The sequence below is a fragment of the Schistosoma mansoni genome, chromosome 3 (assembly GCF_000237925.1).
Source record: "Schistosoma mansoni strain Puerto Rico chromosome 3, complete genome".
Lineage (NCBI taxonomy): Eukaryota > Metazoa > Platyhelminthes > Trematoda > Strigeidida > Schistosomatidae > Schistosoma > Schistosoma mansoni.
Window position 1 is genome coordinate 13,285,420 of NC_031497.1, and position 26,406 is coordinate 13,311,825.

At 34.4% G+C, this 26,406-nt stretch overlaps 2 protein-coding genes across 2 annotated transcripts in view; one reads left to right on the forward strand and one right to left on the reverse strand.

Moving 5' to 3' along the window:
• Nucleotides 1-10,346, reverse strand: part of Smp_136400 (putative cytochrome B561) — an 11,843-nt gene extending 1,497 nt beyond the window's left edge. The window contains exons 1-5 of the mRNA XM_018799293.1: nt 10,315-10,346; nt 6,608-6,695; nt 6,429-6,570; nt 3,705-3,907; nt 1,684-1,841 (exon numbers count right to left, since the gene is read on the reverse strand). Coding sequence (XP_018651096.1) covers nt 1,684-1,841; nt 3,705-3,907; nt 6,429-6,570; nt 6,608-6,682 — 578 coding nt within the window. The 5' untranslated portion in view covers nt 6,683-6,695; nt 10,315-10,346. The remainder of the gene's footprint in view (nt 1-1,683; nt 1,842-3,704; nt 3,908-6,428; nt 6,571-6,607; nt 6,696-10,314) is intronic.
• A 7,211-nt stretch (nt 10,347-17,557) lies between these two features.
• Nucleotides 17,558-23,439, forward strand: Smp_136390 (hypothetical protein; the record flags this gene model as incomplete). The annotated part of the gene is made up of 7 exons (XM_018799294.1): nt 17,558-17,653; nt 17,690-17,718; nt 17,752-17,820; nt 17,854-17,977; nt 18,013-18,126; nt 18,161-18,306; nt 23,316-23,439. The coding sequence occupies 7 exons, from the start codon at nt 17,558-17,560 to the stop codon at nt 23,437-23,439; spliced, it is 702 nt and encodes a 233-aa protein (XP_018651097.1).
• Nucleotides 23,440-26,406: the final 2,967 nt, after the last annotated feature.

The window sequence follows — 26,406 nt, forward strand, 5'->3', positions numbered from 1 at the left end:
TTTCGAGTCCCGGAGTGAACATCAACTCTGGGGTGCAGGTACGTCCAGCTGACGAATCTCAAATAGGAGGAAACGTGCGTCCTGGATTCCACTGCAAGCTACCATCCATCTTTGCTCATAATGCTTGTGAATTAAGGCTATATCGAGGCAATACGCACAGTATGCACATATGCCAATAAGAGACTGGTCAATCGCAGTCCTAAACATCAATGGGAAGATTCACACAAACAATATCAACTGAATTTAATTGAAGATTGTTTTGATTTTACTTTACGAAAGAATTAAGAGTTAAGTTGTTTATGTGGGACATTTAAAGATATTAACCCAGTGTGTAGACTGATATCTAAGAAACGTTGTCTGAGCCTGGGGGACCTACTGGTTGAAAACCGATGGATGGTTCAACGCCTACACTACAAATCCAAAATACATTGTCGGAAATGAAATTTCTCGTGACCTATTGATCATTATTTGACATAATATCAATTTCAATAGTACGAATTTTCTTGTCAATTGGACTACCCTTCATCAGAGACATATGTGAAATTAATGACTTATATAAGACTAAATCTCAAACCGTGAATAGATAATTTTTTTAGTCCAATTTTCTGATATACTTTACTTTCCATTTGGACTGTCAATCTTCTAACTCAAAACAGCGTGAGAGATAAATGTCGACCTTTTATTATAGACCTAACTGTAATCATGACATGAATACATAATAACTAGACCATGATGCAGTGTTCAAACTTTTGGATAACATATTTTCAACTGTGCAAATATTACAATAAAGTTCTCTTTTTGAGATTTTTATTGACTTATTGCACATGTTAACCTTATGTACTCATTCTTTTCTTTAAAAGGCTTACAACCTATTACAGATTTGATTAGTAAAAAAGTTCAAGAGCAACCACTATGTTTGTTGATCTATTTATCACCTCGTACGTGGATTCAAAAGAACAAAAGGGATTACAATAGAACTGGTAGAGTAAAATAGGACAAACTAATTTGAAGGCGAAAACGAACAGTGAATAATCACTGTTCAAAATCTTTTAATACACACTTTACAAAAGTTACAGGTTAATTAGATATAAGACGGAAACTTGTAGCAATAGTGAATACTTTTCGCTGAGTTACTTACTGTGATTATACATATCTTACTAAACTAAGAATAAAGCGATTAGTCATTCATAATGAACATACAGCTTACTAAAAATGTGCGTCAGACCAAGTTCCAATACCAAATCAGTATGATATGATGAAATAGAAAATAAATAGCAAAAGAGACGAAATAACGGTAATATCAATTATCGTGAAAAGATGAAACATTTGAGAACATAGTTCACTGAGAACGTATGTATTCGAGACATAAAAAGTACAAAGTAACATTGAAGACTAACACTTAATAGAAAATAGACTGTGAACAGATCTGAGCCATTGCAACCGTTATGAATAAACTTAGCTTTAAAGCAGACTTTTTGCATACCAAATACTAATAATACTCAGTCGCTTAAACTGAAGTAAATGGAGCTATGTTTTAACCTAAACGCTACATAATAAAAGTTAAATACATTCTGATATGGAAGTACCACTGAGTAAGCAATATAAGAATTAATAATGATACTGTATATTATAAAAAAGATGATGAAAATAGGTAGCTAATTATTTCTTTGAAATGACACTTACGATTTTGAAAAAAAGTTCTTTTCTGTAATTCCAGAGATACATACACCAATCACTAGTAAATATAAAAAACTTCCTAGTGTAACATGTATAGGAAGGAGTTTAGCACGAGTAACTTGGGGTGTCTGAGGTACCAGAAAGGCAATTAGACCTCCAACCCACTAGATTGAATCAAACGAGAACAAATGAATAGATTACGAAATGAAAATATGGTTGAATGAAATCTACTTAAAAGTACATCGCTAATTTTTATGATTATTTGATCTTCGGAAAACTTGATTCATAGGAGAGGAAATATTAAATTTAAAACAAATCTTCAAATAAGGCTGTTAATAGTCATTTTTTGGAGTATAAGATTGTTAATGTTATTTCTATGAACTAGAGCGACTATTATTACTTCGACAAAAGGTTAACAGTTCTGATGAGACAAAATCTATATAAGAGAAAATGATACAATTGACCGTTCGTTCCACTTTCGTTAAGTAAAATCTGATTTCAGTCAGAAATCCTGACTTGTTTGAAGTATTCCGACCATCCACTTTATATATTATTTGATTGTATGGGCTATTTGAAACATACAAAGAAATATCGCCTCAAATTATTCTTGATATAAAATGTTCAACTTACCATCAAATAGTCAGTGAATATGAGGTTGAAAAAAGGCAAGTTTCATCGTTCATTCAATGATTGTTTTAAATTTGCTAATCGTACTCATTGCTCTGATTAGCTAATGTCGTTTCTAGGTATAGTCTCATCACTGAAGCATCTCACTGACCGAAAGACTAAACTGTTCATGTGATTTTATTGGTTGAAGTAGAATAATTGTTAAAAAACTGTCAAACTAATTCATTTTAGTGATAAAATCTACAGGCAAACGAACGGAATATCAATGGGTTCATTATTGCAACACTTATTAATAACTGTTATCATCCGTAAACTAGAAAACATAGTACCTCTAGACTTCATACAATGGAAATTGAATTAGATCAGCTTCAAATTAATTTGAATGAGTAAAGGTATCCAAGAGGATTCATCATGAGTCATCTGACCTACTCAAACTAATTCATTATTGATACTTTAAAAGACATCATTGATGAAGTTTTAAATCAATTGATGATTGATGGGACAAAATATCAAGAAGTTGACTGTTATGCTTCTTGAAAAACATTTTATGCCATTATGTGCAGAATATATTTTAATATCAACCTAATGCTTATATTTCTACAGAAAAAACAAAATAGACAACATGACCTCTTTATAGACTACTTGAGTGTTTCAAGCTATTTTAATAAACCCATTAAGTAACTATTTTTGTTTATCAAGAACTCATGAAATTCGTAACAAACGTACATTTTCAATGTCTATACACCACCTAGACCCTTTTGACACAATTCATTATGACGATAATTATATTTTATAATTTGTTGATGACTAGATCAAAAACGAACTATTGAAAATATTATTTTTCACTGGCATTTCATTTAGCAAATACATATAATAAATGGAATTTCGTTAGTTGTGAAATACAGGACGCGCGTTTCGTCTTGTTCGGAACTTGTCTGGATGTACTCACATTCTGGATTAGATGTTCACTTCAGGATACCCATATGCCAACCATGTAAGATCAGGTTTCAGTCAATAATATCGACGAAGGGATAATCAAAAGTATTTCATATTTGACTTTAACAAATATATTGAATAAGAGTTAAATGTGATCTAATTAGCTTTAACAGTATGTATTCTACCTCTTTCTATAAGTCTATTATAATCTAAAGTATAATCAGCTAAGGTGTTGATGATTTATCAATCATTAGCCAAAAGCAACACAATTTTAATTAACAAGCATGAGGACAGTTTGGTTGTCACAATGGGATAACAGTGTATTACATTACCACCCCCTTATTTAAAGCAGGTATTATCTTGTTGACGTTACATGTTGCTGATTTATGAAAAAAAGCCAAAGATTTTTTTACAACTACGTCTATGAATACAAATGGGATGTAGATCTTCATTAAACGTCTTACCTGTAATCCAAACACTATAATAGCTGTTATACCTAACCAACTGTGAAGACTGTATAAATTAGGTATTAATAAAGCATTGTGCATATCAAACACAGCTTTAATTCCTAGAACACCGAATAAAAATGCAAGAATATGTAGGACAGCATGTAGAATTTTAATTGGTAGTTTTCGGAATGATCGAAATACACGATATACTAAAATTGCTGTGATCAATTTTTTTTGAAAAAAAAGAGAAAAAAAATATTTGAAATAAAACCACTGACAATAGGAAAATGTTTACAGAAAAACAGTTTACATAATTATTTGCAAATTGTACAATAAAAGCTAATATATTAAAACGATAGACAGTTATCTAGTAACAAATTCTCCTGACCAGAAATGTTAGCGGATTCTAAATATCAATAAAATAAAATATATTACTGGCTGGCTATAATAAGTAGTTGGAAAACGTATACATTGGTCAGTAGATGCATTTACTGAGATCATGGTGAAAGCAGTGTTTGTTACGGCTGAATGGAACAGCCTGAATCACAAATACGGCATGAAAGAGGTACACTCGATTTTCTATTATGGAAGGAAGGTTGTCCTAAGCCACTGAATGATTAAACACCAAGGACAAAACCGCTATGCAAATGAAGATTTTCATGTTATAAAACAACATGTTCATATATATAATACAACATAAACATGATAAAATGTTGTGGAATATTGGAAGAAACTAGCTTGTAAGTCACTCATTCTCCAGAAGATAAAAAATGATCTCTATGTATAGAGCTTCTTTGTTATCTGAGCTAACATTTGCTCAATAGTAACACAGTTCTAGATATTTGATATCACTGATAAATTTTAGAAGTACGGTACAACATTCAAATATTTAGGGAGAACAAAGTTTTTTTGGTTTAATGAGAAGTCATAATTTGTCACTAGCGAGGGAACCAGTTACCAATAGTACTGGATGGCTGTACGATGATAATAATAGATTACAGATTTTTCGGATTTCGACTTGCGAGACCTGGAAGTCTTGGATACAGCCGATGAGGGATTGCAAGCATTGAGTATCTCTCAGTCTCAAACTGGAATGAATTATACATTCAGTGGTTTTTGTTTTTCAACGATTTTTCAGCTAATAACACTTTATGATGAAGATTGGGGGAATCCTAATTATTTTACTTTGGTAAATCGATAAAAGAAGATTTCCTATTAATCGACTTAGAATGCTTAAAAGAAGTATGGCAGTTTTGGAACATCTTGCTATGTGCAGCTCTGAAAGAATCAACAATGAGATTATAAAATAATCTTCAAAGTATATAACAACACAGAAATTGTTTTTATGGTCAGTTTAGTCCATTTATAAATTATATGATGATTTTATTGACAGATCATGTCTTTAAAGCCGGACAAAACCACACAAGTGAAAACAGATTTTAACGTTATACAAAATTGAAAGAATAGTCCAACACCCAATTATATCATAGACGTAAAAATAAAAGGTACGGTTGTATGTAATCTATGGTAATCTGAATATACAATACAAAAAAAGTGGTTTGTCATTCACACAACACATTTAAGAAATACTGATTCTTTATACATTGCACTTTTGTCTCAAATTCTTTTTAATTTTTACATTGTACATCAGTTTCACGTCCTTGCAATATTAGTGTTGCTGAAATTATAGAACTTTCAACCATTTTGTGATATCGAATGATAACAGCCGATTACTAGGACAGATATATATGTACAATATGACTCATCTCTGCCAACCAATAAGGACAGAATGAACACTAAACTGAAACTACTCTTTCTATGTATTACTGATATAACGAGGAAGACACGTCTTAAAATCATTAAAATGATCGATCTATAGGACTTATATCCATTCGCTGCTTAACTCCAAAATGATATCTATATTTATTTTTGCATTAAATATCTTACACATAAACATTTTATACTACTGGAAATTTTTTCCCACTAGCTAGTCGTTTTATGTTTTAGTTTCTGATTGATTGGGAGCTTACGTCAGTAAACCGGATGGATTTGTGAGCAGTAATCACTCAAGTAAATTGGTTCACGGTACACCATTATTTGGTCAGCATGATTCATCTTAACAACTTAGAACCTGTTCATTATTATTACAAATTATAAAATTAGCCTCAAAAATAATAGCCGTATTTATTCTATATTTGACATCTGGATGGTATAAATACATTATGAATCACTTCAGGATGATGTGCCACTGGCTAGTTCAGCTGAAATAAACTTGGGTTGTTTTGTTTTAATAAATAAAGTATGGAAAGTCGTAATATAAACCAATGGTTCCAAGAGAATGTTTCCACAATTTATAATTATAGTTTTGAGTCCATAATACATACAGATATCTTCTAAATTGTGAGGACTATATTTTGGACATTACATTTACTTATGAGGAATGTCATGCAATTGTTTTACCATCGCAATACCCTTCTTTAATGAAATATGAGAGATAAGAAACCGTTTGTCGAATCATCATGCGCCAATAGTTCTTATTGCTCCTCAGCTAGACAAATGATGTCTTCATAGAATTATATATAATTGATAACAGGTTTTACTAAATACTAATAAACCTCGGGTTGACTTAAAACCCACGGCTACATACAAAACCATCTATGATTCATAATAACGGACGAAATTTAAATGAACATGTTATATATATCGTGAAGAATATACATAATTCCGCATCACACTTACCATCGCCATATAAAAACACTAGACCCAAGACCATGAACAGAGGATGATAATTGAAGACTGTATTGGCGTTAGTCCAACTGAAACCACCCCAGTATTTTCCCAACCAAACAGCTGTCAAAATGACGGCAAGTAACCCAAAAATCTAAAAGAAAGTTGAGCTGCTTTCATGATTGATAAACCTGTGATATGATGACAAGATAAATGAACGATTTCGAACTTCCAGAATGCGATTCCACAGGGTCATATCTATCCATTACCAAAGCTGTTCTACAAAAAACAACAGAACAAATGTGAGCTCATATAATAAAATTTGTTGTTTACACGCACATATTAATACAAATTCTACTGCTCTCAATAATAAACTGGTCTGAAATGTACTGGTCTAAGAACTCAATTCCATAACTGAAATACAGATCGACTACTTCTTTGAGGTTTATTGATATTTTCTGTTTTTAATATCATAATATACTTGTTAATGTGATATACGGTTACATTACGAAGATACAAATGTTGACTACCACACATTAAATGGATGTCAGTACATTAAACTCCACCACTTTTCGTACATAAAAGCAGTAAATTTATGTTGACAGACTCCCATCTCCAGTGAAATATCAGAGATTTAGACTACAGACTCTCAATCGAGTCAACGTTGGGGCAAGTTTTTCATAACGGACAAATATTGGAGGATGATGGTAGCTATAAGTATGATCCATGTAACATAAATTACAGACCGCAGCATAAATATTTCTATCCAAGTGGAGCCGGGGATCAGTTAACCATGAACTGAATTACGATTCCATTACCATTTTGAATACCTTGGCTTGGAAATGCAGTAGATACAGAGTTGTAATTTTGATCTTATGTTTTCGTGCCGTTGTAGAAGGACAAATACTTCTATTTGGTTAATGTTCAACTTTTTGAAGGCAATTTAGCGTTCGACAAACCGAGGAAAGCTTACAAAAGCTATGAGAAAATCTGCAAAATATTATTAGGTAGGACAGTAATTTTGAGTCACGCTGTGATGGATTTAAGAGATTCTTCAGATATAATTGTAAAGATGGTTTAGTAGGATTGATTAGAGTAATACTTTGATTCTCGTGCAGTCAGTTTAAAGACAACCAATCGGGAGATATGTAATAAGTGCGTCCGCACTCACTTTGCCCCAAATGCCCTGGTACGGCCAAGAGTGGGGAGAGTCCGCTCTCCCTCTCAAAATGCTCTCACATGGCCACGCGTATATAGCCTCTGTCAGGGAAGTCCTACTCACTGCCTTCTCGTACCACGGGTGTTGTTTACCAAATTGAGAAAACGAAAACCGAATGTCCGGCGCTTTAACCGGGCCGGTGGACACGGAAAGTTCACCTATGGGAGTTGGAAAACCCTGATTCCAAACCAATGGTGCACACGGGCTCCAGTATCCTGAGGGAACAAATGGCGTATGAATAATTCGTTGGTCACCGGCCACCATGGCACTGCACCTCCTCACGATGCTCCATTGCCTTGTGGATCGGACCTTTAGGTCAAAGGCTCTGAATATGCCCCCCTGAGAAAACCATCTGCTTCAGTTTGAGCACATGGGCAGTGTCACAGCCCTCACACAAATCAAACGAGATTTGTGCGGCGTATATGTGTTTGGTGCCCCCTTTGTACCCATATTTATGTGTTCAAATAAATAAAAAAATCTACACAGGTATCAATGTTGAGGCCGTTATATTTAAAAATTATGTAACTTTCTGATTTACAAAGTAACAGAAAACTCTATGGTATCTCTTTCAGATACCATATTGACTAAATCATACGGGAGAACCAGTCAGGAATGGGAATAGTTTTAGATATATAACCCATGAATGAAACCATTGTTGATTATTAACTGTTTGGATGCAAATAATTACTAACCAGTAGGACTGTTTAATGCGAGTTGTCATAAAATCCTAGGTTCGAAGCAACATTGAAAACTATTTTTCAGGGAAGTATTTATGGTTCGTCAATGAAAATACAAGTAATGTGATCTATGCATAGTTGTTAGTCAGTTTTAAAAAGTACAACCCAGTTACCATCGGCGACGTGGCTCAAAAATAATCCTTATTAGTATAAAAGGTGCCTAGATTCTTTTGTTCTAAACATGAAAGACTCAAAACAAAGTTCATAAATGCTCTGACGATATTAAGTAATGTAAAAACCACAATCTTACTTGATCTTTCTATTGAAACAAAATAGTTCCATGTACTTTCTGTTTAACTGGAAGTTAAAAGAACTTAACTACGATCGTTTTAGGAGTCGCTTAAGTTGAAGTAATTACTACCAATTTATTCATATAACTACTGAATAGGATTATTTCATGGAACATTCCCAATCTCTCTATTTTGGGGAAATCCCCAGAGTCCAATGATCGTGTTCTAATTTGCTCCAATGTTTGAGGAAATTTCAGGGAAAAACCTCAAAATCCAGGTTGCACAGTTTTACGGAAAAGCAGTTAATAACCAGTGCATTTTTTAAAAACATTTTAGGACGAAATTACAATCATCAATAATTTTAAATATGATCCTGAACTTCAGTCAACATTACATTACCGACGTTTAGGTTTTGTTTTGGTACGTCAAATAAATACGAGAAGCGTCGGTTTCACACCACATTTTAAAAAATCTCACGCCATGCAAGTAAGTCGTTTGTACTGTCCATGACTTCGATTACTGGTTCTGTTTAGCCTGACTAGAGCTATTTGTTTCTTTTAGACTAATAACGTAGAACGTAATAAAAGGGTTAAAAGACGGGTTACGGCCAACAGTGTCAAAATTGATAGGTTGATCTCGATCGACCTTTTACAGAAGGTTGAGGAAGTTAGGATCTGAACTTGAGAAAAAGTGCCAGTTAATGACCACTGGCAACGAAAACTACAGCTTGGTTGATGTAGAAGAAGTAAGCCACGCTGAGGCTACAGAGCGGTGTAGCAGTATTGTCCCAGAATCAGCCACTGCCCCATGTAGTTATGTTCATTGTGCACAAAGTGCAGCAAACATTATATCCTATGTTTGTTTATTAAGAAATTGTAGATGGCGTCACTACCAAAGTATCTACACCTGCTCATCTCTAAGTGGAGCAAAAGTTAGAGCTGTAATTGAGATGATGAAAGGTGACATAACTAATGGAGTTCTGGACCTTTGTCGGGTGTACATTCCTGGACTCCCAATATCCGTCCGAAGCGTACTTAGTCGTTGTCATAATGTGAAAGCCAAGCTTCTGGACACAGGAGTATACTACCACATTGCACTACGAAAACGTTTGCTGAGGATTTCTGAAAATTGGCTACGCCAAATCAGTTCCAGCGAACTGGAACTGCAACTCAACTACGACAGCCTATCGTTGTTCAAAAGCTCTGACTAACGGTTGTGGCCGATCCTAGGTCGCTTAGTAGGTCCATTCTTTAGTGAACTATTCACAGTTGGTATTTATGGTTGTGAAGTACAACCACCTCACTTCAACGACATGATCGATGCATTTGTAACTGAGTTACAGAACTTGCTGGCCGTAGGCCTTCATGTGGGAAAATGTCAGTTACATTTGACAGTAAAATTAATAGCTTTGTGGCACTCAAGTTCGTAGTAACGTCAGGTTTGTTGCTATCTATTGATAGCAAACTTATCTTTAAGTCTTGGAGAGAGTCACGCAACCTATGAGTTAGACAACACCATCGAAAAAGTTTATCATTAAGGAGAAACATGATTCAGGCAAAAATTTCCACGACAAAATAACGTTACAGTAAACAGCATATACAATTCTATCCTCTATAAGTGAACTTAATCAAACATCTGAAATAAACAACAAATACAAACATAAAGAACATATACATTAAAAAACCATATCTCCACGTGAATAGATGTTATACCTATAACCGAAAAGTACGACGTAGCACAATTGAGTTTTACCAGTACTCTACGACACTTTTTAAACCAGAGCCAAGGTCATATTATAGGTTTGGCCGTAGTCTAGGAAGACAAACAAACGAAACACTATGCAATAACAGTCGTCTAACCATACATTTCTTGTGATAGATTCACACACAATACTATATATCAAGGGGGCGAAACTCAAAACAAAATTTACTGTTATTATTTTTGAGTCGATTAGAGAAGTATCAGGATGGTTACATACTTTCTAAAACTTTCACGTCTCAAAGTTTATATTTACAAAGACAACAAGAGTCCTTTATTTAGATTCAGTGTATGATACATTAGCCAACAAAAAAAGATAGGTTAACTAAAAATAAGATGAATACATAAGGAACTTTATTTTACTATATTCTATAAGCTTGGCTCAACAGTTCCACTTTATTTATGAAAATGGCTACATGAAAGTTACTCATGTAAGGTTTGGAATTGAACTAGAGACCATTTTTGATGACAGAAAGGAGAATAAAACGCATCCAAATACCTAATGGATCTATTCTTCAACAACCTTGTCTGGTCTTACTAATTCATCTAGTATACTTGACCTGTGTTAAACTGAGTATACTTACTTACTTACTTACTTACGCCTGTTACCCCTCGTCGAGGAGCATAGGCCGCTCACCAGCATTCTCCATCCAACTCTGTCCTGAGCCTTCCTTTCTAGTTCTTTCCAGTTGCAATGCTTGACTTAATTACATTTTCAAGAACTTTCGTTGCTGAATCACTTTGTTAGATATATATTACATTAAATCATCTTGCAGATGATCTGAAAAGTTTTCATTCTGCCTCCAAAATACAAAGGAAATAACTATAACGCATGGTGTGTACCATTTTAAGTCTACAACTGTATCGATCCAAAACAGGCTTTGTTGATTCGTTACAATTCATTTATCCTTCTTTCGTATGTAACACATTTGATGTTTTATATTGTCCAAAACTTCTTAAACCAATCAGTTTCTATCTAATCGGACAATTGATGTTAATAGATGTACTATGTCAGCCTATTTTCTCTTTGGTAATGTCCTATTCGTTATCTGGACTACCTCAATAGAACATTCGAGAGTCATTGCCAACTTTTTAAGACTTCGACAGTGACTTCACTTTTCCGCAAGGATCATGATCTACTTTTAAAAATAGATAAAGACAACTGAAGAAATAGTTGGATAACTTTTTATTGTCCTGTTTTTTTTGAATGAACAGTAAGGGGAACCATGTCATGAAACATCTTCAGCCCGGTCCACTGATTTAAAGTTTATCGGCCATAATCCCTCAAACTGTATCAATTTTAAGTACTTCAAAGGCCAATATAGGATTGCTAAAACTGAGTAGGAAATCTAGATTCAATAGGAGATGCACGGCATAAGGACAGGAGCGGAAAGACTTGTCTTACCACACATACAGTAGGGAGCTCAATGTTATTTTGGATCATCGAACCACAAAAGATAAGATGCATGGTAATTCTTTCGTGTTAAACTGAAGATTCTGTATTGTTATATCTTCCTTTCGCCTGAACTACTTTAAGCTTTATCTCGAATTTATCACACAAAAACTGAGGTCGTCAGGACGGCAGCGATATTAAAACCAGTGGGATTACATGTTCATGCCACTATCTATCCTTGTGGCGCGCATACACTAACTTCGGTAGGATAGAAACTTATTAATACATAAATCTGACGTTTACATACATTGTGACTGACATGAAACATCAAATAGATACACAAATTTTGTTAATTATTGTTACTTATTTTCAGATATCACTGTTATACATTAAAATACTGACCACTGGCTATTGCACCCAAGCTGCTATAAAATGAGATTTTTTCGGTTAATATCTGTAACATATAAGTGTACATTCCGTTTTGGACTTGACAGTCGAGAGAAAGGCCAAGATAATTTCTCTCTATTCTCTAACATCAATCATTTGTACAATGATAGATACAGTTTCTATTTGTCCGAACGCTTCTGTTGGGCTTCGGTATTTAAGTTCTAATTTTCTAAGTTGTCCATTCTCATAGTTGTAATGTAGAAAATAAAAAACTTCGCTTCACGAACAGTTGAACGTCGTTATTTAGTTTCTTTGTGTAACAGTTCCATTCCTTTCCTTAGGACGTAGATATGTGTGTATTAGTTTGACGTGGTTTTATTGTCAATGAGTTCCATAGATTGTGCATCAAATGTGGTGTATCCTCGAGAGTAAATTCAGTGTTTAGTTCTGACTCACATCAACTCGCCTGTGTATTTTTCGTGCACCAGAAACGTTTGAACGCCACTTAACAGTTTCGTGCTATAGCTTCTATAATTAACTTGAAAATCAGTCATTTGTAAAGATATAAAATTGTTACATATCTGAAGGCTATATATTATATCACCTCAAAGGTCGTTTATGACGTAATACCTATTAGCTGTATTGATGAAAGTATATTGTCACTTATAATCTGTTCGGTATTGAATCTTGGTCGGCTAACAGGGTGGAAGTACTCCAACAATGCTTCGATAGTAAGGATAATGATAAAACAATGAACGGTAAGAGGCGGGAAAAACCAGATTGTCCTTAATTAATGTATAAAAATCCATTGTGATATGTAGGTTGCTGTGTACAAGCTTCTATTGACTGAAAGCGATGTCTTAAAATACCTTACGAAACAAATGCGTTCAGTGGGAAAACTAGTATTATTAGTAGCTGCGAAAAAATATATTCCGCAAAATACCTGGATGCACTTTAACCGGGAATAAGTGACTTTCTTGCTTGGTAATTAGTATTCAGTGGTGATAAATCGACAATATTTATTTCTCACCGTGATGACTTTGGTCGCTAACCACATGGTCTTTGAACTTACCTATCTGCTCAAGTCTGTGATCTTTCGTCAAGGAGAATGAGCCACCCACTAGGATTTTCTATCGAACTCTGTTCCGCGCTCTAATTTCCTGTAATTTATAGTTGCTATTCATCATTTTGATATCTACCTCCAACTCCAGTTGTAAAATGTTCCTTGATCTTCCGCTTTTTCGTTTCTCTTCAGGATTCCAAGTTAGAGCTTGCCTATTGATGCGGTTTGATGATTACCTCAATGTTTATTCTATCCACTTCCATCAACTTTTCATAATTTCCTCATCAGTTTGAGGACAGTGTGTTCTCTCCCACAGTGGGCTGTTGATGATGGTACCCGGCTAACGGATATTGAGTATCCTGAGTTGACAATTATTTACAAATACTTGTACAATTTCGATGATGGTTGTGGTAGTTCTCCAAGTTTCAGCTCCGTACAGTAGAACTGTTTTGATGTTCGTATTGAAGATTCTCACTTTGATAATCGCTTGCGGACAGTTATTTTGAGTTACATATGCTCTTCAACTCCAGGGATGCTATCCATGATTTGCCAGTCCTCGCCTTTACGTCTGCATCAGATCCTCTTTCTTCATCGATGATGCTGCTGATCAGCTACGTAAAATTTTCCATCTCTTCCAGTGTTTATTCATCAAGTGTGACTAGGTTGCTATTCTCCTTGTTGTATTTGAAGATCTTGATTCTTTCCTTGTGTATGTTGAGGTTACTGATGCAGAGGCATTTACTACACTAGTTGTCTTCATCTGAATTTGTTGGTGTATACGGGATAGAATAACTAGTTGATCTTCAGTGTACAAATCGTTTAGTTGCATCGAAGCTGTTCATTATATTCTGTACTTCCCCTTGGATATGGAGGTCTTCATAATTTTATCAACCACTAGAAGTAAGAGGAAGCGGGAGAGTAAGCAGCCTTATCTGACTCCGGTCTTCACTTGGAATGCACCTGCCAGCTGTCCTCCATGCACCACTTTACAGTGCAGTTCGTCATACGAATTCCAGATGATGTTGAGGATGTTATCGGGTACACCACAGTGTCGAAGAAGGTTCCATGAGGTTTTCCTATTCACACCGTCAAACGCCTTCTCATACTCAAGGAAGTTGATGTAAAGTGACAAGTATCATTCAATCGATTGTTCAACGATTTAGTCTGTACACGACCGATCCTTACGGAATCCAGCCTGCTGCATCGAAGCTGTTCATTATATTCCGTACTTCCCCTTAGATGTGGAGGTCTTCATAATCTAGCCAAAGATCGGAAGAAATAGAAAGGGAGGGGTTCTGACGCTTTGTCTGACTCCGATCTTTGGAGCTGAACTGTTTATAAGTGAGACCTATATTCATCACTTAATACATGGAATGGGCCAACATGGTAAGCGTGTGAGATTTTTACTTAGAATATTAAAGCTCAGACATGCAGGTGTGGTTAATCTACATAAGATCTTGCTTTAAATATTAAATATTTCGTTCTGTTTTCAGCCCAAATATATGCTTCCGAAAACCTTAGTTATAACTACTGACTGCATGGTAGTATGAGTTATTATATATCGTGATGTGACATTCACATGAGGTCTGATAGGTAGGGTAGACACGTCATGAAAAATCACCAATCGTGAAATACTTCTGTCATTATGGTAGGATAGGTAAATGCACACAATACCGACCTTGATCATATTTCTATGTTGATGAAATATCAACTTTGATCTATCCCTTATTACTATATTTACGATACTTCTCAACATGTATATATTTTCGTTATGATCAGTTAAAGAAGTCGTTCTGTATAAATATCACTTCCGAACCCATGTTTATCAGAAATTATGTTTAATAGCTTCATACGACAACAAACTACCATGAAAAGCATGTTGTTTTAAGTCGGAGTATATTAGACTCATCATTAGTTCATCAGTTCTTAGTTCTGGTTGTCGTTTCAGCATATATAAAAATGTTACCAAGCTAACTATAGTAACTGCTTACAGAAAGTATGTGTTATCTGTCTTGTTCCTAACCGTAATACCATTAGTCATGCCTCACAAGTTTTGTCATGAAGTGTTTTCAACTTTTTTACTCTACATTGACTAAAAATTAGGCCTAGCTTTGGCCATTTGAATTTAGAAATTATTTTAAACGTTGCTGATATTTTTCACCAAACCCATCATAATCTTTATTGTCATACATATTGGTGTTAATGAATTCGGCCATAAAATTAGCTGCCTAAAATGACATTTATAGTAGCTGAGACCATAGGTAATAGAAAGTCACCGCCAAAAATGTTATCGTACTGCACTAATGTGGTAATTTAATTACCATTTAATTGTTAGTCACAAAAATGCCAAAAACTGAACCTATACAGCCTTCTGTTAAATCAAGCTGGTTAATCGTGGAGAAAAAGAATGGTGGCTACCAATGAAATCCGGAATGAGCGTTTCGCCCTACGTGGGACTCATCAGCCGGATTTACCTGCATCTCAGGATTCTTGATTACTCCGTTATATGAAATTTACCTCTTTGCACAGGCTAGTGGTTGTCTGGACTCAGTAGATAAGTGGATAACACGATAGCGCTTTGAGTGAACATTATTGAATTCAGGTCCCAGAGTGAACATCAACTCTGGGGTGCAGGCACATCCAGATGACGTGTCCCAAACAAGACGAAACGTTCATCCCAAATAACACTATCTCCGCCTAAAATGCTTATAAAGATGTCTAAGTGATCCACATATGATGCACATATGTAACCAGGGACCGATCTTTTGCGTCCCCAAACGTTGAAGGCAAGCTTCAAACAAAAAATACAATAAATGATTAAGCCAGCAAATACTTCGGCATCATGGTTTGTAATACACTTACGCAGCTTGGATTAGTTAATTTTGTACAAACCACGTTAAATCTCTAAAGTTTTCGAATCTCTTAACGTCGACGTATTCCGAACCATCATATGTATTAAACACTAAAATAACAATGCTATAACAAATCTAATACTCAATCAACGCCCTAACTAGTCGCTCATGATGGTTTCTAGATTTCACCATAAAGCATTGTCATGAGATAACAATCATGTAATATGAATGACAAAACTGATTAAATTGTTAGTAAAGCTTCGTTGGTAAATTGACTTGTTAGTCAATCTGGAGTAGCCACTTTCATCTGTTTGTCCAGAACTCATAAAACTTAGGCATTTTCATGGATTAAAAGAATTTTTGCTGGTAATTCATTAGTATTAGTAGTATCACTTGTTTTCTATCACGGTTCAGTGGTAAATTATTCGATAGAATCTTCTTGCAACTAAGTAAACCGTTTTAAACTTAACAAACTAACTGTAACTTTAATTAGAATAGATAAATTCATTGATCCTTACTTTAACCATAATTTTACCACTCTGTCTTGCGCAATTGAATGTTAGACACGTGTACCCGCTGTGAGTACCAGTTCCTTCAATGACAACTTCAGACGAGCCACAAGAACTTAAAAGAATATAACCCGCCGGTGTTCATATAAGACAAATAATTCTGCATATTTATTGATGGTCACCGAATTCTGAAATATGAGCCATGTTCAAGGCCAACTAACAAAATGATAACAACTGTCACGAAATGAAGGTTACATGTGTCGTTCTACTGAGGTAACAACACAAATAAGCTCATTTGATTAACGAAGATCCCTCTGCACGTGGTTGTACCAACAGCTTGATGAAAAAGATGAAGCTGATAGCATTAACCAACAATAGTATGAACAAAAAATTCAGAGTTGTATAAAACGAATTAAAAGGGTGTTATGATTTGGAGTATTTGCATTATAGTATGAACTAGTAATCCCAACAATAACGCAATTAAATCAAGAAGTGTTAGAGGAACACGAACGAATGTACTGCATTTGGAATTTAAAATCAAGCAGTCTTCAATACAAAAAAATTATTGGTTCATTCAAACATCGCAAAGGGTTTTATAACACTTTTGTAATCTCCAATCATAAACTGTGGTCAATAAAGTAGAGGAACAGACGATAGAGTAGCGTTTATTTTAAATAACGGCGATAGTTTTTTGGTACAATCAAACAATAACACCTGTTTTTCATAATTGATACAGAGAAAAGATATAGACAGTGAACACAAATGTGATTAAAATTACGATATTGGGCATTGAAGTTGTTTTTCATTACAATGTTTTGGGGTCAGAAACTAAACTCGTTTTAAGTTCCAAGGTCAATGGGGCCGTTATCGTGTGGATGTTGTTTATTATATTACCTAAAATGGGTTTATACAATACGGCTGGGAAAACCAATCACTTCATTCTAAGCTTAGCATTCTTTTCGATTTATTTATTACCATTTGGATCCTGCTATAATGGTAAGTGGTGCTCTGACAAGTAGTTTGAATACCACAGGTTTTAATGCGAATAACAAGGAAGTACAAATTCTTGTTGACGGCATAGACAACTTTGTAAGTTGCTTTTATATTTATTTAATTTCCTAAAAGTGTCGGTTGAAAGTTTTCGAAGCTGACCGGTAAGACATTTTTGATAACTCAAGTATTTTTAGTACTGGTGATGCTTTCTTTTTGTTTTCGGGATTATCCTTTGAGCCATCATTTCTGGATTTCGGTGAACAGTATGAGCGGTACATAAAATGACTTTTTTTCAGACCTTTTTCTCACCCGAAACATGTCGAAGTCACCATCACCAATATTGATGCTGACCAGTCGATTGATCTCGTCACTACTTTCGGAGTTTCTCAATTCATATTTTGGTCCAGATTCAACCAGACAGTTCGTTTTGCGTTTTTTAATGCTGGATACTTTAGGCGCTCTCCCCTGCTTCATCTGCCAATTTCAATATAACATTTTTACCTTATACTGTGGGTGATTTTGAAACTTCCATATATATCCAGACGTCATTAGGCGTTGCAAAATATCAGGTTTTTTTTCCATTAGTCATTTCTTAGTGTTAAGGTGTTCGGATCCAGCTACATCAGTGACGATTACTTGATACCTCTCGTCAACCTCGAGTCTCTGGATGAAAATAAAAAGTCATTCGAATTAAAACTAGTCAACCCTTTATCCTGTTCTGTAAAGGTAAGATATTCCCATCTGAATACGTTCTGTTTTGAAGTATGGTTATTTTTTCATGATCCTTGTTGCTACGCTACCATCGGCATTATGTTTTTTGAAAGTGATATCTGTAGTATGTGTTCATTAATTAAACATCTGTGCCGTTCTCTGACTACTTTTAGATAAAGAGAGCATGTTTCTATATTAACTATTTTGTTGATCGGTAAACGTTGCCAGGAGTCCCACAACTGCTCACGCTTCTCGAACTAATTATCTGCCCTTTGACAATCTATTTTATTCATTATTTCATAATGATTTGCTTTCCATACTTTGTTCAGCGCTTTCATTCGAAGTTGGATAGAAGTATTTTATATTTAACAAGTGCCTTTATTTACTCTTTATAAGCAGTTTCCCATCGTTTTAACATTTGTTACCAGCCTCAAGAATAAAAAGTTAGGGGCTAACAACATATTCCACTAATATTGGCTGTGCCCCTAGGTGAGAAGATGAAAATCGATTGAGATTACCATTGTTTGTATTAATTAGCTTCACATCAAAAGCAGAGTGTGTAAAAACGCCGTGTTTCAGTGGTTTGTATCCGAATCGCCGTGTCACGACCTATCTACCCGAATACATTATATGCTCCACAATAATTGTGTTAAAATCATCACTATTGGCGTATTTTAAGTATCATTTTAATTTCCTGCGTAGACCTCTGAAGTTTGTAAATAATCCACTGTAATAGAAATAGTTAGTAAGGTATGTGAAGATCTTGAAATATTCATCCACGCTATCCACAGTTGGTAAACGTTTTTTGATAAAACCAATTTAGGTTGATGGATAACTCATCCAAAAGGTATGCTAGATTTGTATGGAGATTGCTAAATAAGTGTTCACTCAGATGAATCTTTGACTACTACCTAGAAGGATTTAGAAAGCCTTTGATGTAGTAGTTAAATTTTAGCTGACCCAGTTCTAGATATTTTGATTCCATAAGTCTTCTGTATTTTATGACCTTACTAATTTTACTATTTTTAAATAAGATGTTTTGGTAACTATTGCTTCAGGTTGACAATCTGAGAGTATTTTCGGATGGACTTCTTACGGAATATTGCAGCTATTCTCAAGTCACATCGAATTCGACTAGTAGAAATGATCTAATTGATAATTATGCATTTGAACCTATAATACTTCATTCTTACGAAAAAAGAAGTTTACTGAAAGCAACTATTGATGCGGATGATATGGAATTAATTCAGATTTCAAGCTTACTTTGGGAGTTTGATCCTTACTGCAAACCTGACCAAATATTTTCTGGAAATTCAACTGACGGTATGGGTTTCTTGAGCTCAACAAATAAGTTTTCGAAGTTACCAGCCGCATCGATTTCCATAAATAAATTTATCAATCAGGGTAATCAAAATTTTTGGTAACGCGACTTAGTGCTTTCTAGTTTCCATGGTCATTTTAACGTGCATATGCTAAATTCCAAGTCTCCTGGTTGATCGTTTATAAGGGTTTTCATTTATGAAGTTGTAAGTTATATCCATTCCAACTCATTGATCAGTCAACAAAACAACATCATAGTAATTGTGATGTACCCATAGAAAACGCTTATTAGGTAGAAATTCACATGACATTTTCCACAATAATGTGTATGAATAAATAAGTCATACACTGAGTATTTTGGTTCGAATCTATCTCAAATTTGTCCCGTCATGTATTTGTAATCTAGACAACTCTGCTTCTAGTCTTACCTTCCTTTCTCTTTTGATTATTTTCGGCAAAAATTTTGTTCTTTTGTGATTGTATTTTATCAAAATAAATCACTTTTAGTTCAATATCTTTTAATTGAAGTCATTGGGTATCACTGTTCAATTTACTGGACTGTTAATAAGTGCATTTAGAAGTAAACTACTTTCTGGTACCTTGAAATAATTTCAAGTAACAGCAACTTAGCTATCATCAGTATAGCAATACCTAAATAAACCTTATGGTTGTAAATTATTAAAATAGTTGTTAGGTTAATTCGTTTGAGAATGCTTTCATACTAACTTTGGTTTCTCGAAATATTTATTTCTTGCTTGAACGTTGGGGTTCATTGCTACGATTGCTTCTGATAGATTTTCTTGCTATTCATATCTCCATACTTTTGTATCACAATAGATATTTTACATTTCCTCTTTCTGTGTATAGTTTTGTACTCACGTGTCAGCCTTCTGTATCTTGGTGTTATTAACAGTCGATCGGGTTCCATTTCTAAACCAATAGAAGTTTTATTTCTCGGTAATCAGCTACTTGAAATCACAGTAAGTCTATTTGTTTGTTTATTTCCACATAACAGTCATATTATGACGTTTTATTACTCTGAATAGAAATTTTAACTCTATGGTTATTCGTTTTAGTGGTTTGTCAAAGTTATTATTATTATTATCAAAGTCTTATTTAATCGATTTAAATATATCAGTATGGACCTATGTTTCCGTGCCACATTAAAAATGATTTTCATTCATGGGCTGCTCTATAAGTTTAGATAATTTTTTTATTTAGGGAATTGGTAAAAAGTTTCCAAAATTTACTTCACACTTTATTTCATAACCAAATCATATGGTTTTCATACGATAATTATAAGTAAACCCTCAAACACTTACTGAGATGCATTCACCAAAAAGTCATCACACCCAAAATCTACTCAGGTTACTGTTGATAAACGCGTAAAAACCTTAACACTCAAGGATTTATGCTGATTACCTCAACCGATCAAATTTTGTGTATAGTTGGGATGAAAGTAAGAAGCATAATCGCAAATTTACTATCTAAAGAGAGATTTTTCTGTTTATTATCATGTGGATGTTATTGCTTTGCTGTCAATTAACATATCCTAACCAACGCATACTTAAACAATTGGCCTTTTGCACAGATTACTCTTCTTCGTAAATCATTGAAAGCTAATTAATACAGTGATAGATAGAGCCTCTCCGGATATAACAAAAGCTTACTACTCTAATCTTGACCATTAACAGTTGTTTTCTGACGTCCGACCTGGCTGTCAAGACCACAGAAGTTCACTTTCTAAAATTGTGAAATTTGTGTTTGTTGTGTTAAAATTTTTTGTTGCACAATAACTTCCTGTTTATAGTCCAGAGCTGTGTGGGCTGCAGATAAACTCAATATTTTCAAGTCATCTAAGTGTATCGCAGTCAGTAATTACGGTTATGTTTTCGTTTATTTAGTCACTCACTTGTAGATATTTTGGAATACAATCCATAACAGAATTATTTAAGGACATGACTTTTGCTATTTTGTAATTTTTCACCCATCATGACTGACTGCGCTACACTTGACACCTCCGTTTAATGATAGACTGGCATTTTCTTCGTAGAAAACTTGACATTTCTCATGTAAACCAACAAAAACGACAGAGAACGAAAGCAAGTTGCATCATGAGACCTTCCAATTGTTGCCGAGGTTTGGATTCAGATTTATCCTGCTATCATCAGTTATTGGTGATGCGAGTCTATAAAGGAATGACAATCGAAGGTTCAATTGTTGTTCCTGGTTGATTCTGTTATGCCAGGTTATGTAAGTTCGTCGGATTCGCTTCTTACTCGGTGATTCATTCTAGTAAAAGGAATTGTAGTTAAGATCCTTGGCTCTCTAACCCCTTTATTTCATAAACCTTGTGAGATGACCACGATATTCATCTATTGATATGAAAGCAGTCACTATTCTAGCATGAGCTGTGAGTTGTTTTAGTTCATACAAGTTGCTATAAATAATAAAGATAATCCATCTACGAGGAATAATCTAGCTGAATTAATGCGTTGGTAACTGGGACGACAGTTTCATGGTCTCTACGGTCGTTTGACCCCATTCTACTTCCATCGACGAAAGATGAATCTTGACCGAAAAATCCACTAAATTGTTTCAAAATTTGATGAGTTTGGTGACTGGTTTACGAAGCTGAAAATGAGGATCGTCTTTGCTTCAGAACTTAACGTGCTGTTATGTTCAAAGTATCGGCTTTTCGTAGTACACAGATTTTGCAGAACTTTGGAGACGGATTTTAGTCAGTCATTCGTACGAAATATAGAATCTGACACATATTTAAATTACTCCAATTTGTCACACATTTACACAGGATGGTGAGGTTATGATTACAAATCACAAAGCAGTTGATGTAGTAACAGTATCAGTGGTAGTAGAAAAGTTTAGTTATGGACAAAATGAAATAGGAAGAAAGCATGATTTCGCAGAAGTATTAAACTGTTAAGACAGAAATCGAATGCATCTGCACCATTGGGACTGATTCTGAGCCATATCAATCAACATTTTCGACCATGGATTACGATAATCATGTGGACTCCGGCCAAACAGTGTAAATCTACCGACACGGCTCGGTCTAAATGTCAGTGACTTCATGAACTGATACCACGTTTTCATGTGGTCAAAAATAGCTTTCTTCTAATATGCTCCTACACCGACAAACACCACACAGTGGTTGAGTATACATATTCCATGTCCTAAATGTCTTGGTGAATAATCATTATCTTATGAATCGATGCACTATCTTTACCTGACACCCTACATCTAACCTCGAAATTTTCCACTCGGTGGTTCAAACATACGCGAGCAATGTTTCGAAAGCATCTATGGTCAAACACTAGTAACCTATGGTTATCCTCAAATTTTAAAGACCACGTTTTGTAGCCATGTGTTAGGACAGAGATAATTGGTGCGCAATAAGCTCGTCCTTTGGTTGACTGGCGAACATCTCACCTACCCCCTCTCCAGCAGTAAGACCTGGTAAGGGCTAACCGAGCCTTCTGTATCAGTTCAGATATTTTGTCAGATATTAACCGACCAGAGTTGATGGAACGTTTGAGATAAGTAAAGTGGTCGTCGTTTCGAACCTACAACAAGCTGAGAGGCTTGAGGACTGATACATTTTTGGAGTCAACAATTCTCTTGCTTTCCAAAATCGGCGACTCTTGGATTCGTCCCACGAAAACGTGTTCGGAAAGTCTACATTTTAGTTTCTGTAAATTCTTGACAGCTTTGCTCATAAAAACCTGAAGTTATCCGTCGCTGTTGCTTGCGGTCAACATTGGGTCCCTTTCATTCAGTATAAATATCAGGAAAGTGAATTTTGGACGGTAATTGACTGTCTTCATGATTAATTCGCATATAGTAAGTCATAAATTCAAAACTATACCAACTTTCACATAAAACATCCTTCCCAGATTCACATTTGTACATTGTTGATCTATTTCATTGCATATAGTTCTAATTGGATATTAAAAAAAACATATTTTATTAGCGTGGCGATGTTTATGAATGTCGTTTTTGTAGCCTTTATACGAAACATTCACTAGCGTAAGCACAAGGTTAACGAGTCCATGAAATAATGATATAAAATGAAAGATATTTATGTTAGAATTCCTTATTATATACAAACTGATGAGACCTACTGACCACGTTACCCCTATTGTATAAAAAGATACCGAAGATAACTAAAAATTGAAGATTTTATGCTTGCCCAATAGTAGTTGTTGCTTTGTCATGGTATTTGGGCTTATTTATCATGATGACCCGATCTAGATTGCTCAAAACACTCTTCTCTTCAGGTCCTACCATATCACGCAAGCTGTGTGAAAGGCAGTGAAACTAAAAACAAAAGTTCATAGTCCTAGATCAGTTGTACTGCCGGTTGTACAGGGATTTGACGGCAGTAATGTTTTTCCCTGTACCATCCAGTATCTGCACTTATGCTTCCTTCTCACGACGGAAAGATGGTATTAAAAGTAGGTTGGCCCTAAAAAAGCCACACCTCACCTTGTCCTATGAATTTCATCAGTGACAGCAAGGTATTAGAATTACGGAGGTAATACATAACCACTTACAAAATAGTCATGTGCATCCGGTCTCAAATAATTGGCCTTTGTATGTTATCTTCGCACTTCTAGGTCATTAAGAGCATGCCTAATCCATTTTGACTTTAGGTCCCTCAACAAAAAGTATTTTTCCGGGCCATGTACAACTGAGAAGTGACAATCACTTTCGTATTGATAATGACAATCCAATTTGCCCTATTCACAACTGTTTCCCCTTCATGTATATAAGAGTTTATGTATGCTACGAACCACTACATGATAAAATTATAGTACACTATCACTTGAATCAAATCAACAATCAAAAGATACATCTATCTTATAAATTCGTAGCTCAATCAAGTAAACGACAAATAAACATGCAAAATCAAAAATCTTCGTAATATTCCATCAATCATAATACTTGATCTACATTAGGATCTATTAATCAAAACATTTATTCCACACAGAATTCAGTTTTAACAAGTGAGGAGTATTTTATTAAGACTTAGAAGTTTTTTGGAAAATGAGTTTATCAAGTTATTTTCCCACATTGACCACTCTCATTGAGCCATGAACTAGTCATAAAAAAGATTGCGATATTCCTAGAGTCTGATTTTGACTGTATTTTCATAGAGAATTGCACTGACGATTCATCCTTCTAAAGTTGGGCTGTCCTGGTTTCTTGATTATGCTGTTGGATATACTGAAAATCAATTGTTGGAGTTTATAAATGAAATAGCTTAATAATGATCATAATTGTCGTGATGTTTTCTTTTGAATTTCAAACATTTTATCAATTTGCTTATGCGGAAGGATAAACATCATTGACTTTGTACATTTTAATGGCGATTGTCGAGAAGATATCTTGTCAGTGTCATGATTTTGGTGCATTTTTAAAAATGGTTCCGTATTTTTGCTGAAGCCTTGTATTGTAACAAAAATACTAGAAAAATATATTCTTTCAAAGTTTTCATTAACTTTTCTAGTGTCTCTTAAATTTAAAAAAGTCCATCTTTGTGACATCAGTCAAGAATTTAAAGATTTATTTTGATGTTAATCAGTAATATATCAAAGGCTATATTGTAATACTATCTTATTTTGATAAGGCTATGTTATTCTAATATATATAAACTAGGGAATTAGAAATTCTAAGGATTTGGCATTCTAATGATTATTTGTAATAGTGTTTATTCATAGTTTATTCTTCATATTAAAATTGAATAAATAAGATAATATAGAATATCTTCAATTAACATTGAATAGAAAAAACTTTGGTTATCTAATTAATTTATAGGGTAGATCATTATTAAATTCATTTATTCATACTTTCCAGTTATGAAATTCTAGCTATAAATTGCTATCTTTATCACTTAATTCATGATACATTTTCGTCTTTTATAATTTCATTAAATGTTTATCTTCAGTTTGGTTTATGAATTATCAATGAGCTATAAATAGTTTTATTACTATTAATGTGATAGTTTATTGAAATCACTTTATTACCACTTTACTCATGACTTATTGTAAGTTATTTTAAATTAGTTATTACCTTATATAATAAAGCTTTAAAGCGATGTAAAATCCCAATAAAGGTGTCCTGGGTTCAAATCTCGCTCGCCAGGCGGGATCGTAGGTGCGCACTGCTGAGGAGTCCCATAATAGGACGAAACGGCCTTCCAGTGCTTCCAGGTTTTTCATGGTGGTCTAGCTTCAATTGACTCATGATTTCAACCGCGAAAATACTGAAATCTCCACAAAACCCCTTCTGATCTTCTCAAATAATCAAGTATGAATAGTCTAAAATAGTTAAAGTATGGTTTTATGATTATTTTCTCATATATTTATGAAGTACAAGTACTCAAAACATTTATTTTTCTTTAATGATAAGTTAAAGACAATGTAAAAGTTGACATTTTACAAGTTTTAAAGAACTACACTTTTCAAATTATTATGTTAAAAGAGAGTAAAGTTTGAATATCTTAAGATTATTTATTTATTCAGTTTTGTTTAAAAAAATTGTTATAGTTATGCTACAATTGATAAAGAACTAAAAACTTTGTCTATTCTTATCGAAGTATGAAAAATTAGATAAGTAGATTTTATCAGCTTCAATAGACTTCTTTTATTTTTAAGCTAAACTTTTTAGATGAGTTTCACTACAGATCATTTGGCTATGTATTTATAAATACCGGTAAAAGTAATGCATACACAAATACACTTTAATTACATAAATCAACCATATGAAAGAATTCAGTTGATGATTGTGGTACATCA